The 16,479-nt window shown below is 47.5% G+C and overlaps 1 protein-coding gene across 6 annotated transcripts; it reads left to right on the top strand.

The window, feature by feature from the left end:
- The first annotated feature begins 1,437 nt into the window (after nt 1–1,437).
- tifa (TRAF interacting protein with forkhead associated domain) lies at nt 1,438–13,708 on the top strand. Of its 6 annotated transcripts, none has more exons than XM_038792176.1 (3): nt 1,438–1,589; nt 7,625–7,691; nt 9,275–13,708. In XM_038792176.1, the coding sequence occupies exon 3, from the start codon at nt 9,277–9,279 to the stop codon at nt 9,859–9,861; it is 585 nt and encodes a 194-aa protein (XP_038648104.1). In that variant the 5' UTR covers nt 1,438–1,589; nt 7,625–7,691; nt 9,275–9,276; the 3' UTR covers nt 9,862–13,708. The 6 variants fall into 6 exon arrangements, with proteins under 6 accessions (XP_038648104.1, XP_038648105.1, XP_038648103.1 ...); XM_038792177.1 differs by having other exon boundaries at nt 7,625–7,702; XM_038792175.1 differs by lacking the exon at nt 7,625–7,691.
- Nucleotides 13,709–16,479: the final 2,771 nt, after the last annotated feature.

Below are 16,479 nucleotides of genomic sequence, written 5' to 3'. Positions count from 1 at the left end.
TGCCTTCTGGTCTCCCGCTGTTCCATGTGCTGCAGCCCGCTCCTCAGCACTTTCCCTGCCGCCCTCCTTCGCCCAGCTCCTTAAATTTTACCTTCTGGGCATCTGAAGTGGGTCCCAGTGTCCTGCTTCAGCGACTCCAAAACTTTTTTTCTTTTTCTCCTGGAGGAAGGAAGGTCCATGGGTCCGCCATCTTACATTTCAGGTCAGTTTCCTCTGCTCCTTGCCTCCGTCTCTCTCTCTCCTCCCCTACCTGCTGGCCTCCCACGATTCCATCAGCTGCAGCCCGCTCTCCCGTTCTTTCGCGGCAGCCTTTTTGCCGCCCCCGTGGTCCCGCTATCGCGGGGAATCAGCTCCAAAGCCCCGCCGGAGTGAGAGCCTGCCGAATGTGCAGCTCACTCAAACATCGCCGCCACCGGAAGTCGAAACGTCTGACTTATTGACTATTGTGTTTATTAATTGCTCATATTGTAAATTTTGATTGTTAATGTTATTTTGTGTTTTATTGCAAGCTCCTCTCCTGTGAAGGGGAGGAAAGTGTTGTGTATTCATGTTTGTTCCTAGTTGGAACAAGGCCACTTTAAGAGTTTGATCATGTGACATATTGATGAGGCCATGGCCGTTTAGGGAGCAGTCGATCTTAACAACCTGTGGAGTAAACGCCTTTCCAATAAAGCTCTTATTTGTTTATACCTCCGTAGTCTGCAAGCCTATCCTTTCAAAATACCACACCTCCACCTCAGAGCTGCCCCCTTATGTCTCCCTCCCGTTCCCTTCTCAAATCTTACTCCCCAGCGCACCAAATGATTTTCTTGGTGCTTTGAGTGTGATTCCCATAGTTGTTGATCAGCATCTGCCGTCACAAATCAAACCAGTGCTAGATACACATCTGCTGTGATCAAGAAAATTGTCCCTCTCTCCAGGGGCTCCGTCTGGACCTGCAAATCACCTGCAAAGACTCGCATTCAAAGGATTGTCTTGGATTTTTGACTTTGTCTATATATATGTTTCTGGAACTTACCTCTTCATTCACCTTTTCCGAATGTCATTCCCGTAACAGCCTCCCCGAACAGGCGCCGGAATGTGGCGACTAGGGGCTTTTCACAGTAACTTCATTGAAGCGTACTCGTGACAATAAGCGATTTTCATTTTCATTTCATTTTCACCTGAGGAAGGAGCAGTGCTCCGAAAGCTAGTGATTCGAAACAAACCTGTTGGACTTTAACCTGGTGTTGTAAGACTTCTTACTGTGATCAAGAAAATTGACATTGTTCAAGTGGGATATCCCATTACTGCAGCTGCTGACTCAAAACAAATCGCCATGCTTTAAGTTGTAATTTCCCATTGTGAAGAAAGCTGTGTTTTTCAAAAAGGAAGGACAGGAAGCTGTCAATCACAGAGACACTACGCTGATTTGATAACTCAGGTGTCCATCAGAGGGAACCATTCTGAGCTACATTTATTGGACTGAGGTCGGTGAATGGTGTGAACAATACTTGTGTCGTCGTTTTAGCAACAGTGGCGTGGTGAATGGTGCAGTTTTTCGCTGTGTGAATTATCTGACATTCCTGAGGCTTGCAGTGACTCCCAAGGTTGGTACTGGCGACTGGAAATAGCAGCGTGAAGACCGCGCAAACAGACTGCACTGTTCAACGGCATAACTGCACTATCGTTCCCCAAGATTCCCTCATTCATGCGTTGCACTTTTATTTATTTATTTATCTATCAAGCTACAGGATCGACTGTCTGATTATGGATTAAATTACCGGAGTCCCAGAGAATTTGACCGTGCCTGATTCGGAGTTTAAAAAAAAAAGTTTTCATTGCAGCTTTAACGTTTAAAGTTTTAATCTTCTAGTAACTATTTCCCCCTCAAGACCCCTTTCTTTCGCCCCCCCAAAGAAAAACAGCCATGCAAGCTCTGCGTTTCGTTCTCTCTTAGATGACCTGAGCTGCATTTTTGCTTTGACAATTACCATCAGTCGCTGGAATGTCGCTCTGACTTTACTAACCCCTTCCCCAGGCCGTGGGCTCCTCGGGCTAAATTCATCACCCACCCTGGGAGCGAAGCCGGAAATGTTCCGTGGTTTGTACGGTTTACTTTATTGCACCCGTGCCCACTGATCCATTGCAGGGCTTTTGTTTTTAAAGTCACATTGGCAGTTGTGCGGTTTTCTAAAATAATGAATGTTTCATAAGCATGTTGTAGCTGCGAATGGCAATCCTAATGTTATCGCGGGGCATTGGTATTCTTGCAAGTAGCTGAGATTTGGCTTGTGTGTTACCACATTCTTTCATAGTATGGTATAAATCCGGCACGGTGGCAGAGTGGGTAGCATTGCTGCCTCACAGCGCGAGGCACCCAGTTCAATTCCGCCCTCGGGTGACTGACTGGGGTTTGCATGCTCTCCATGTGTCTGTGTGGGTTTTCTCTGGGTGCTCCTGTTTCTTCCCACAGTCCCAAAGATATGCAGGTTAGGTGGATTGTTAGGCCAAATTGCCCCTTAGTGTCCAAACATGGTGGGGTTATGGGGATAGGGTGGGGGAGTGGGATGGGTTTTCCATTGGCAGCAACTGGTTATGATGGCGTTTTGGGGGGTGGGGGGCAGCATGGTGGTGCAGTGGTTAGCACTGCTGCCTCATGGCGCCATGGTCCCAGGTTCAATCCCAGCTCTGGGTCACTGTGTGGAGTTTGCACATTCTCCCCCGTGTTTGCGTGGGTTTCACACCCACTACCCAAAAAGATGTGCAGGGTAGGTGGATAGGCCACGCTAAATTCCCTCTTAATTTGAAAAAATGAATTGGACACTCTAAATTTATAAAACAAAAATGATGCCGTTTTGACCTATTCCACAGATCCTGTGGGTAACACTGACAATCTATTGGATCTTGGCCAACTCTGGTGGAATGGAAATGCATGTTTTTCATCATTAGTTGGAACAAATTTTAACTAAGCAAATTGAATTACTTTGGAATATTCTATGATATTTTGCTGAAGAAAATATTTATTCTACAATGAAAATGCATTGCAGTTTAGGGAAAACAAGTAACATTTGTTCCCCCCTCCCCCATAGAGCCATCTGTCACATGATCAAACGTTTTGCTTTCACTGAGCATTGGCATTTGTTCTCCTAGTAACACATTGGGCCTGATTCTCCGGAAAGATTTCCAAGTGTTGTAGCAAGCGGGAATTTCTGCAAGCTTCCCGGCGCTCGGCCCAGCGAGGTAGTCAAAGCTATTCAACGTTAATTGGTTGGTCTACTTAACGAGGCTTCAAGGGCTTCTCGCCGCAAATGGATTCGGCCACCGCGTTCGCCAGCCCACCGCTAACAAGTTGGAGCAGCACTTAAGCTGCACTTGCTCAGCCAACCCCAGCCAGTTCGCAACAATTGTGCCCAGGAGACCAGCCCTAAGATTGGGAGACACTGACCTGGGGAGGATCCTAGACACCGTGGAGGCAGGAGGGACATCCTGTTTCCCCGCGGGTCCCAGAGGGTTAGCCATAGGACAGCTAGTGCTGTCTGGGGTGTGGTGGTGGCAGCTGTGAGTGCTGTCTGGGATGTGGTGGTGGCTGCTGGGAGTGTGACCGAGAGGACTGGCCTCCAGCGCAGGAAGAAGGTCAATGACCTAAACCGAGCAGCACGAGTGAGTAGACACTAATGTCCCCCCCCCCAACCCGAGACCTGTCCGTCCCCAAGGGACCATCAACCCCCAATTCTCCATGCGACCCCCAATCCTCCCTCCAACCCCCAATTCTCCATGCGACCCCCAATCCTCCCTCCAACCCCCAATTCTCCATGCGAACCCCAATCCTCCCTTCAACCCCCAATTCTCCATGCGACCCCCAATCCTCCCTCCAACCCCCAATTCTCCATGCGAACCCCAATCCTCCCTCCAACCCCCAATTCTCCATGCAAACCCCAATCCTCCCTCCAACCCCCAATCCTCCCTCCAACCCCCAATCCTCCCTCCAACCCCCAATCCTCCCTCCAACCCCCAATTCTCCATGCAAACCCCAATCCTCCCTCCAACCCCCAATTCTCCATGCAAACCCCAATCCTCCCTCCAACCCCCAATCCTCCCTCCAACCCCCAATCCTCCCTCCAACCCCCAATTCTCCATGCTACCCCCAATCCTCCCTCCAACCCCCAATTCTCCATGCGAACCCCAATCCTCCCTTCAACCCCCAATTCTCCATGCGACCCCCAATCCTCCCTCCAACCCCCAATTCTCCATGCGAACCCCAATCCTCCCTCCAACCCCCAATTCTCCATGCGAACCCCAATCCTCCCTCCAACCCCCAATTCTCCATGCGAACCCCAATCCTCCCTCCAACCCTCAATTCTCCATGCGACCCCCAATCCTCCCTCCAACCCCCAATTCTCCATGCGACCCCCAATCCTCCCTCCAACCCCCAATTCTCCATGCGAACCCCAATCCTCCCTCCAACCCCCAATTCTCCATGCGATCCCCAATCCTCCCTCCAACCCCCAATTCTCCATGCGACCCCCAATCCTCCCTCCAACCCCCCTTAACACCCCCTCTCCCACCACTGTGAACCACGCATGTGGCTAACGATGCCCTCTTTGTGTCTCCTCTGGAAAAGCTCCCCTATAATTGCCAGGAGAGGGCCAAGACTGATGCTGGTGTGCCAGACCTAAGACTCCTCACCTCCTTCGAGGAGTGGGCCCTGGAGGTGACTGGGCTGGCCGAGGACAGAGCGGTCACCCACATGAAGGCTGGCGGAAGCCCCAGAGGTGGGAAATCGCCAGGCTCCATCCAGGGGACCTGTCAACGAGAGTTGTTATTGACTTACTCACTGATCCATCCCTCCCACTAACCACATGATCATTCTCCTACAGGTCCTCCAGCCGACGATGCTGGCTCATCCCGGATAGCACCCTCTCCTGACTCCAAGGGGAATACCTCGGTGGAGAGCTCCGAGGATGCCACCGTAATATTCGCGGCACAGCTGTCATCCCCGCCCTCCACCAGCGCGGATACACAAACCTCAGTGGGAAATGTTATTGGCCAGGCTTCGGGAGCACAGGCTGCTGAGCACCACACTGCTGCTGATGTCCAGCAGGTGGAGGCAGGATCCCCCAGGCGAGACAGCAGTCAGAGATCTGCTGGATCCCTGGACCCAGCTGGGCCCCAGCCTGATGCTGAGCCTGTGGAACAGGGTTACCCGGAGCTGATGGAGATGTTAGGGAGCGTCCGGGACATTCAGAGGGAGATGTCAGTGTCACTCCAGCAGATCCATAGCCGCTTGAAGGAGTCCCAAAGGTTACAGGTGCAGGAGCTGTCGCTGGCAATGCATGGTACCGAGGCCAACATGGCTGGGTGGTGACCGCAGTGTAGAGCCTGGTGCACGATGTCGGCACTATTAGTGAAGGGTGAAGGTGTCCAAGGTGTTGTGCAGTCTGTGATGGTCATGGCTGAGGGTTTCAACAGAACATCCACTTCACTGGGGGATGTCACCCAGTACCAGGCTGACCTTGATGAGGTTCTGCGGAACATGTCCCGCTCTCAGATGGGAATGGCCAAGGCATTGTGGAGCCTGTCGCAATTGCAGGTGGGCATTGTCGAGGCACTGCAGAACTTGTCCCAATCATTGAGGAGTATTGCCAAGGATGTCAACATGATGATGCGGACCACGGGGAACCACCAGGGCTGGCAGAGCCAGATGATGCAGGGGCAGCCGGGGCTTGAACCAGCTGTCCGTCCGCCCCAAGGTGAATTTCAGGGCCTTGTGGGCATCGAGCAGGCGGAGGCCAACTCGGACCAGTCCCATGGAGTGTCGACGGTGGCCACCAGTTGCCTAGAGTTCCATCTCTCCAATGAGGCTGCATCTCGTAGCCAGCATACGGGACAGGGCAGCACAGTTTTGCATGTGCTGCAAAGTGAGCCAGGGCCCTCTGGCCCCAGAGGACGCCCACCCTCGGAATCGAAGGCCACAGGATGAGATAAGCAGCTGGCTGCCTCCACCTCAGATGTGCATCCTGGGAAAACACCAAGACATAATGATAGAGCAAGAAGGGCAAAGGACATCGAGGATCACTGAGGGCACCGAGGAAGGGGTTGAGAGGGTAGGTAGGAGGTGAGGGGGCTGCGGGTGGGGAAGGGGAATTGTCAAACACAATAAGCACCTTTGTGCACAACCAGTATGATGCCTCTGTCACCTTCGTCCTAACCTCTGCGGGCTAACCTCTGAACCCTTGACCCACCTCTCCAGGCATCCCCTCTCCACGTGGCACCCACCCACACTCTGGCCGTGGACATGTTTCTGGAGCTGTGTCCCATCCCCTGGGTGTTCGGATGTTGGCTGTTGTGTGTGATATTGCCTCCCCCAGTGTTCAAGCATAGATGCTGCCAGACCTACTGATTTTCCCTCTGCACTTTGTTTTTAATGTTCTTTTTCCTTATTGGGAATGGTGGATCAGGCTCAGATAGCCTAATCCTAGTACTAAGTCGTATGTTCCACATTAAATCTGATGTAGGCACTTTGACACATTTATATTACGTCACACTATCTAATTATAATGAAACATAGAAAAATAGAAAATAGCAGGAGGAGGCCATACGGCCCTTCGAACCTGCTCCACCATTCATTATGATCATAGCTGATCATCAAGTTCAATATCCTGATCCTGCCTTACCCCATATCCCTTGATCCCTTTAGCCCCAAGAGCTATAAGTAATTCCTTCGTGAAATTACACAATGTTTTGACCTCAACTACTTCCTGTGGCAGCGAATTCCACAGATTCACCTCTGTCTGGGTGAAGGAATTTCTCCACACTTCAGTCCTCAAATCCCTTATCCTCAAACTGTGACCCCTAGTTCTGGACTACCCCACCATCGGGAACATTCTTTATGAATCTATCCTGTCTAATCCTGTTGGAATTTTGTTAGTTTCTATGAGATCCCCTCTCACTCTTCTAAACTCTAATGAATATAATCCTAAGAGACTTAGTCTCTCCTCATATGACAGATCCGCCATCCCAGGAATCAGCCTGGTAAACCTTTGCTTCACTCCCTCCATAGTAAGAACATCCTTCCTCAGATTTAAAAATTTTTTTAGTGCCCAATTCATTTTTTTCAATTAAGAGGCAATTTAGTGTGGCCAATCCACCTACCCTGCACATCTAAATTTATATTTTAAAAAAACTTGCATTGGCACGTTGTTAGGCCTACCCTAACTCTTTTCTCATAGCTCTTCAGATGTCTTCTGGTTACTGAACCCTCTGCCATTGAAAATAATTTGTCCTTTTTTATTTTATCGCAATAATTAATGATTTTGAACACCTCTATCTAATTTCTTCTTTACCTTCCTCCCTCCAAGGACAATCACCTCAATTTATACAGTCTCTCCATATAATCAGTTCCTTATCCCTGGCACCATTCTAATAAATCTCTGTACGTTTGCTCAGGCTTTGATATCCTTCTGAAACTGTGGTGTCCAGAATTGAACACAATATTCCAGCTGAAGCCTCTTGTTAAAATGTATCGGAATCTTAACCAAATTCTTTCAATGGTACTGAATCTTTTGTTTCAGTTCTCTTCGAACTGTTAACCAGTTGCTGCCTTGAGGAAACTCTTATGTTAGCACTTTGATCTATTCTACAGATTCTGTGGGTAACACTAACTGAGGGAGACACGGACGTACTGCTACCTCACAGTGCGAGGAACTCAGGTTTGATTCTGGTGTGGGTTCCCTTCTGCTGCTCCGGTTTCCTCCCATAGTCCAAAGATGTTCAGGTTAGGTGGATTGGCCATGCTAAATTGCCCCTTATTGTTCAAATTTGTGATGGTTAGCTGGGGTTACTGGGATAGGGCGGGGGAGTGGGCCTAGGTGGGATTCTCTTTTGGAGGGTTGGTGCAGACTTGATGGGCCAAATGACCTCTTTCTGCACTGTAGGGATTCTATGGTATAATTATGGGTAGGTTTGTTTGCTTTTCTGTTACTGCACAGTAATTCCAGTTTAAGACCATAAGACATAGGAGTAAGGCCATTCGGCCCATCGAGTCCACTCCGCCATTCAATCATGGCTGATGGGCATTTCAACTCCACCTACCAGCATTCTCCCCGTAGCCCTTAATTCCTCGCGACATCAAGAATTTATCTATCTCTGCCTTGAAGCCATTTAGCGTCCCGGCCTCCACTGCACTCCGCGGCAATGAATTCCACAGGCCCACCACTCTCTGGCTGAAGAAATGTCTCCGCATTTCTGTTCTGAATTTACCCCCTCTAATTCTAAGGCTGTGCCCACGGGTCCTCGTCTTCTCGCCTAACGGAAACAGTTTCTTTGCGTCCACCCTTTCTAAGCCATGCATTATCTTGTAAGTTTCTATTAGATCTCCCCTTAACCTTCTAAACTCCAATGAATACAATCCCAGGATCCTCAGCCGTTCATCATATGTTAGACCCGCCATTCCAGGGATCATCCGTGTGAATCTCCGCTGGACACGCTCCAGTGCCAGTATGTCCTTCCTGAGATGTGGGGCCCAAAACTGGACACAGTACTCCAAATGAACAGGCTTAAACAGTTAATTTTACAGCATTACTGATTTCAGTTTGTGGCAACTCACAAAGCTGGTACTAAAAATCTAGTATTCGCTTAAAAAGGGAAACAAAGGAGCTGTTTACTAGACATGGATGTTCCGTTAAAGGGTTTTTAAAGTGTGCTGAGTTCATTTTTGAGTTTAAATGTCTCAAATATTAGATTGCATGGATGAATTGTTTGTTCGGTGCACTTATGATGCCAATGTATAAAATGGAAACACTTCCATTTATACATTGCCATTCACATATTTGGGTAGCAGGGTAGCATGGTGGTTAGCATAAATGCTTCACAGCTCCAGGGTCCCAAGTTCGATTCCCGGCTGGGTCACTGTCTGTGTGGAGTCTGCACGTCCTCCCCCTGTGTGCGTGGGTTTCCTCCGGGTGCTCCGGTTTCCTCCCACAGTCCAAAGATGTGCGGGTTAGGTGGATTGGCTATGCTAAATTGCCCGTAGTGTCCTAATAAAAGTAAGGTTAAGGGGGTGGTTGTTGGGTTACGGGTATAGGGTGGATACGTGGGTTTGAGTAGGGTGATCATGGCTCGGCACAACATTGAGGGCCGAAGGGCCTGTTCTGTGCTGTACTGTTCTATGTTCTATGTTCTATGTTCTACAACCTCAGAACTCTCAAATCATTTCACAGCCATTGATGTATTTCTGCATTGTAGCTATTGTTGGGTTGATGGGAAACAATAATGATTATTATTGCTTTTGCAGAAATGTCAACGTGCAACACAATGTCTTTTGAAAATGCTGACACTGAAGAGACCATTACCTGTCTTATTATCAATGTTTACCACCCCCAGGCAGGGGTATTTAAGTCCCTGAATTGCATTGAGAAACAGAAGTACCGAGCTGAGGAAATGATAAAGTTTGGCCGTGATACAAAAGTATGTCATTTTCCCCTCATGGACAAACGTGCCTCTCGAATGCAGTTCGTCATCCAAGCTTTCCGACACAACGAGAGCTCAGAACTCTGTTTTGAAATCAAAAATACAAGCTTGAGGGCTAAACTGTGTGTCAATAATGAAATTCTGGATCACCTCAATAAGATCGATTTACCAAGGAAGTGTGTTTTACGGTTTGGGAACTATCAGTTCTATCTGGAAAAAGATGACGGGGAAGCCAGGGAACACTTTGAAATCTTCATCAAACTTTCCCTAGTTCCATTTTGTGAAGAGATCAATGTGGAGACCCTAACACACCCTGTTCCTGAAATTGGCATTTTGGATATTGTAAATACTCCAGCTCCTGAAAGCCAAATTCAGACTGCAGTTGAGATTGATGAAAATGAAATGACATAAATCGGTGCCATAAGATAACTTGCTAGACAGCATGAGTAGAGAATTTGAGCCATTCTACGTGTGCTATTCAAATAATCTGCGAGCATAGCAATAAATTACTAATAAATTGCTTGATTGTAGGAGCAATGGTAAGACTGAATTTCCATTCTGTATTAGGTTAGCTGCTTCAGTCATCCATATACTGAGACAAATCACTGTTGACATTATTTATCCAGCACTGAAACTATTGTTTTATCCTGCTGGAATTTTTCTGTTTATTAAATACTCTGGAATGTATTGAGCTGGACATTGGGGTCAGAGACAAAGCAACAGCCCAAAAATGTTTCTTGTGTGAATAGTTCGTTATTAAGTGGGCAGTTAGCCCAATTTCCTACTTTTTCAGTACCTATCGTTTGAACCTGCAGGTCAGTGATTGAGAGGGCAGCACGGTGGCGCAGTAGGTTAGCACTGCGGCCTCACAGCGCCGAGGTCCCAGGTTTGATCCCGGCTCTGCATCACTGTCTGTGTGGAGTTTGCACATTCTTCCAGTGTTTGCCTGGGTTTCGCCCCCACAACCCAAAAGATGTGCAAGCTAGGTGGATTGGCCACGCTACATTGCCCCTTAATTGGAAAAAATGAATTGGGGGTGCTCTAAATTTTAAAAAAAGGTCAATGATTGAGGTTGCGAGGCCTTCGGAGTAGCATAGATTGGCCTGCTGCCACTTCTGGATTTACTTGCTGCAGCATGTGCATAACACTTAGTTGTGAGGCCTCAATGATTTGCAATCACGATGGTCGCAGCATTGTTATTGCCACCACAAATTCCAGGCCATCGTCAGTGCAAGTTCATGACATCAAATATTTAAGAATCATTTAAATTGAAGTATTCATGATTTTGATGCTACAGGTAAACATAGAAGTACTAAGATTGATATTTATTAACCATACTACTCTATTGTTTTTCCATAATTGTATTTTAGTGGCCGTTTATATTCCATGCATGTTTCCAAAATTCAGAAATGCAAACAGTAGAATTTTACAGTTATCATGTCTGTGCAGCCTTTTGCTAAAGGAATCGAAAAATAATCCCACTGGTGTACTTCCTCTCCAGCTGTGTATTTCCCTCTGGTTCTAAAGGATAGACAAAACAACCTACTGGTAACCTCCAAATGTTTATTGCTTTACTATTGTCAAGAGACAACGGTAGTTTTAAGTGATCTGTCTTTGTATTGTTGGATATTAGTAATAAGATATAAATTTAAGTGGGTTTAATTTAGTGTTTCTGTATAGGAAAGGTAAAACTCCAGTTAGATACATGTTAAAGTTAGATTCACGTGAAACAAAGGTGTTTGCATGTACGAGGGTTTTTGGTTTCAGTTCAAACCCTGTCTGTATTGTATTTTGGAGAGTTCATGATGTGTGAAGTAAGTAAGAGCTTAGAGAAAGAATGAGATGTTGCTTAGAATCCAGGGGCCACTTTTAGGGGAAGAGATCTTTAAAAAAAAATTTCAGTGCCACTGAAGTAAAAGGAGAAGGAGCTTTGCAGTGAAAGAGGGAACTTCTCTCACAGTTTTGCTGGATGAAAAGCCACAAAATGGAGTATAGGGCAAGTAAGCAAATGCCAGAAATCTAAAGAACAGCTGGATAAGGAAACTAGAAAATAACTTTCTAGGAAGTCTAAAGTTAATGGAACGGAGCGAATTGGAACTATTCATTGAGGTTGCAGGCAGAGCTGAGAAGCAGAAAAGGAGTTGGCAAGTGAGAAGCCAGAGATATCTGAAGCAATTATATGGCTTGTGGGATGCAGCTTGTGAAGCAACAGTTGAAGCAATTGTGAAACAATCGGTGGCGGGATCTGAGTTTGTGTAAAAGCTTGAAGGCATTCAAGACAAAAGAATACTGAAAGGAGAGTTGTAAAACCTGGAAGCCAATCCTTGTTGAGAAAAAGCATTGTTTGAAAGGAGATTCTAAAAAAAATTTTTTCACGAGTAGAGTTTGGAATCACTCATGTGGAATCCAGAGTCCAGTGAGAAAAATTGGCTCACGGCATACGAATCATCTGGGGGGGATTTGAGAGAAATCCACAGAAGTTCATTTGGTTTCAGAGTGGAGTGTCTCTGACCACAATCAGCCTGCAGGCTTAAAGGGACTGTGTGTTTACTGAAACCATTACAGCATAATATATATTTTGTAACGTGTGTTATCCTTAAAATCTGTGCTTATGGAGGAGGGCTCTTGCCATGGAGGCACTCCCATCTCCACTGATCAAATACTCAACAAGCCCAGTCGTGATAGCAACACTTCGGTCATGGAACCAACTGCAATAGCACTTCGTCTAACCAAAATGTCCATTAAGGCCCCTATCTGTAATTACCACAGGTTCACACCTGCGTCAATGGACGCTACCTGGTGGATGCAGGACGGAGGGAAGCTGACAGTTAGGGACTTCTACACTGACAACAGACTGACAACACTCGAGGAACGAACAGAGAAATTCCAGCTGATGGGGGGGGTAACAAACTAAGATACATGCAGGTTATAAACTTCTTACATTGGGAAACGAGGACATACCCACAAGCACTGGAACAGTCTTTGTTAGAGGACCTACTGGAAACGGACATGTTCGGGAAGGGGTACTGTGGCGACATGTATGGGCAACTACTGGGGAGAGCAAACGCACAACTGGATGAGACAAGTGAAAAATAGGAGGAGGACTTGGGGTTTGAAATAGGGTGGGGACTCTAGAGTGAAGCGCTGAATAGGGTCAACTCCACCTCCACTTGAGGAAAGCTAAGCCTCATGCAGCTGAAAGTGGTACACAGAGTCCACTTACTAGAACCCAAATGAGTGGGTTCTTCCTCTAAGCAGAGGATAAATGCGAACGGTGCCAAGGAAGCCCGGCCAACCACGCCCACATGTTCTGGTCTTGCCCAAGACTTGTCGGGTTCTGGACAGGCTTCAAAGAAGTGTCCAAGGTGGTGGGGATGAGGGTGGAGCCATGCCCAAGAGTGGCAGTCTTCGGGGTCTCAGAACAACCAGATCTATTCATGAGGAGCAGGGCGGACGCCCTTGCCTTTGTCTCCCTAATCGTCTGTCAAAGAATTCTGCTCGGCTGGCGGTCAGCAGCACCACCCAAAGCTGCAGACTGGCTGTCCGACCTGTCGGAATTTCTCCAGTTGGAGAAAATCTAATTCGCCATCCAGGGGTTGGAAGACGACTTCCACAAAACGTGGGAGCCATTCACTGAGTTGTTCCGAGATCTGTTTGCAGCCAACAGCCAGTGAACCAGAGGGAACTGAAAACCACAACACAATAGCATATGCCAATGAAAGGAGTTTGGGGGGGGGGGGGGGGGGGGGGAACAATAGAATGAAACATAGAGCCCAACCAAGATCAGCAAGCAAACAACAAAATACACGGCGTCACAGCAATCACAGAAGAACAGAATACAGGAGCTGAAGAAGAAAGAGGGCACACCAGATGATTATATGGGGAGTGGTTCGAAACAAAAGGGAGGGGGTAAAGAGTGGGGACCCGGCTGGGAATAAACACCACTGGAGAACACAAAACAAGAAACCGCAACCAATGTAAATAGCTAAAAACAACCTATGTGTAGACAATGTTTCCTTTTTTTGTTTAATTTTTGTTCTTTATTATTGTATTATTTCATTATTTCACTCCTGTTATTTTTCAATGCATGTTCACAACTGCCTGTGTCTTGTATAGCTTAAAAATCCTCATTTTAAAAATACGTTAAAAAATCCTTAAAATCTGTGAACATTTGTGAAGATAAGTGGAAGTGAAGGAGTATCGTGTTATAGTCAAACTGTTCATATTTAATAAAGGTTTCATTTTTTATTTAAAAAGCTAATTAGCAGTTACCTGTGACTGTTCCTCCACGTTTTCTAAAAAAAAGTAAAAGTTACAGGGCGCGATTCTCCCAGAGGGGGAGAAATCGTAAGGCTGGCGTCAAATCCGGGCGGGTTTGACGCCAGCCCCCCCCCCCCCCCTCCCCGACCGGGAACCGATTCTGGTCCCCGGTCGGGGCTAGCATGCCGCCGCCGTAAACTCCGGCATCGTTAAGCCCGCTTGCCAGAGTTTGCGCCGGCTGACGCGTCATATGACATCAGCCGCGCATGCGCGGATTGGAAGACTCCAACCCGCGCATGCGCGGATGACGTCATCGCGCATTTGCGCGAAACCCGCGCATGCGCGGGCCGGGATGCCCCTCAGCCGCCCCGCGAAGTGATACAGCGGGGCGGCGGAGGGACAAAGAGTGCGCGGGCATCGGACCCGCTGCCCGCGATTGGTGGGCACCGATCGCGGGCCCATGGCACCCTTGGCACAGCCGTGGTACTGCCGTGCCAATCGGTGCCATGGTTTTAAAAATCGGGACTTTACGGCCGTTTTTACGAACGGCCAGACCAGGTGTGTTTGCCGTTCGTAAAAACAGCCGTAAAGGGCTTGGAACTCGGCCCATCGGACAGCTGAGAATCGCTGCTGGTCGTAAAAAAACGGCGGCAGCGATTCGTATCGGAGTCGGGCGTGGGGGGGGGGGGAGAGAATAGCGGGAGGGCGTCGGACTAGCGTGGCGGTAAAATTTTACGAGCCATGCTATTCTCCGCACCGTCGTGAGTGCGGAGAATTGCGCCCACAGTCTTTTGAGGCAGGGTAAAATCATGGGACCTTCCTATCCAATAGTAATACCAACTAGGGTTGTAACACTATATACATATAACCTACGAAAGTAACTCAGAATGTTATTTTTAAAAAATATTTTTATTCCAATTTTCAACATTTTACAGTAATACAGAACACCTCCAACATATTAAGCCCCCATCACAAGAAAAGCCCCCCGCCCATCACCCCCTCTGCCCTTAACTGCCTTCAAAATGCAGAATGAACAAACCCCAACACTCTTTCTCTCTCCCCCCCCCCCCGGGCAAATTTTACCTCTTCCAGGGTTAATAACTCCATTAGGTCCCCCCCACCTTGCCGAGGCACAGGGGGGAGAAGCTGACCTCCACCCCAACAGAACCCGCCTGCGAGGAATCAGCGAGGCGAAGGCTGAACATCTGCCCCTGCACCTGTCTGCAACTCCAGCAGGCCCGACACCATTATACGGCCTTCAGGGGACCGAGCTCCACATCCAAGTACAAACCAGACAAAATGGTGCTGAAAACTGACCTCCAGAACCCTTCCAACTTTGGGCAAGACCAGTATGTACTTGATTAGCAGGGCCCCTCCCACACCCCTTGCAGATATCCTCCACCCCATCAAACAACCGGCTCATCCTTGGCTTCGTCAAGTGCGTCCGATGCACCACCTTCAGCTGTATCAGGCCCAGCCTCACGCATGAGGTTGAGGCATTCACCCTCCGCTGTACCTCACATCACAATCTCTCCTCTCATGCCACCCCTAACTCCTCCCCCCACTTAGCCATAACCCCTCATAGACACCTTATCCGCCTCCAGAATCTTCCCATAAATCCCCACGATAACTCTCCTCTCCGGCTGACAGCACCTGCTCCAGCAATGAGGAGCTGGGCGCTATCGGAAAGATAGGAAAAACCTTCTTCACAAAGTCCTGCACCTGCATGTACCGGAAACTCTCCTGCACCAGCCCAAACTTATCATTAGATCCTCCAAGCTCGCAAACCGCCCTCCCAGAAACAGATCCTTCATCTTCCCAATCCTCTCTTCTCCCATCTCAGGAACCTCGCATCGATCCTCATCTACTCAAATCCATGATTCCCCTTGATTGGAACTCTCAGAATGTTGCATGCTTTTTTAATCTTCGCGACTCTGAATATCCTCCAGTGATGTAGGCGGTACTTTATATTGGATGGAAATATTTTTATTCCAATTTTCAACATTTTACAGTAACACAGAACACCTCCAACATATTAAGCCCCCATCACAAGAAAAGCCCCCCGCCCATCACCCCCTCTGCCCTTATCTGCCCAATTTCCATTGTCATTTTCTGTTAAATCAATCCAAATAATCACAATTTACTTTGTAAATTATTCCCGCGTATCAGACAATAGGTGTCTTTGGGAAATAGTTGTGTTTGGAATTTTTACACCGTTTCAATTGCACACAAAAAAAGCACCTCAATTCCCATTTTTAAAAATGTATTCTCAGCAAATCGGTGTAACTTATGTGAACTTGTATTGAGAAGTAACAGAATGCAAGATAACATTAACATTCTATATTGTCAGTTTCCACTTTTTAATTATGTAGATGGCACACTATGGAAAATTCATAAACATGGCATGCATAATATTTAAAAAAAACATCCACTTCCCCCTCGGTCTTAAAGACCATTCCATTGCCAGTCACTATTGTAATATTTTCTCTTCCAGTTATCATTGATGTGTTGGTATTCATTTTGAGAAACTCCCGAGGTTTGAGGAAGATTCCCATTAGATTGGAAGATAGGAAATGTAACTGCATTATTCAAAAAGGGAGTAAGAAAGAAAGCGGGAAGTGACAGGCCAATTAGCTTAACATCTGCAGTAGGGAAAATGTTAGAAGCTATTATTAAAGAAGCTTCGGGTGGCGCAGTGGCCAACACTGCTGCCTCACAGCAGCGAGTACCTGGGTTCGATCATGGCCCGGATCACCGTCCATGTAGACT

Source organism: Scyliorhinus canicula, chromosome 3 (assembly GCF_902713615.1).
Source record: "Scyliorhinus canicula chromosome 3, sScyCan1.1, whole genome shotgun sequence".
In the NCBI taxonomy this organism is placed as follows: domain Eukaryota; kingdom Metazoa; phylum Chordata; class Chondrichthyes; order Carcharhiniformes; family Scyliorhinidae; genus Scyliorhinus; species Scyliorhinus canicula.
This window is presented reverse-complemented; position numbering and strand designations above follow the sequence as displayed.

Coding starts and splice junctions, on each gene's coding strand:
- tifa (XM_038792173.1), top strand. CDS start 9,253: ATGATTATTATTGCTTTTGCAGAAATGTCAACGTGCAACACAATGTCT.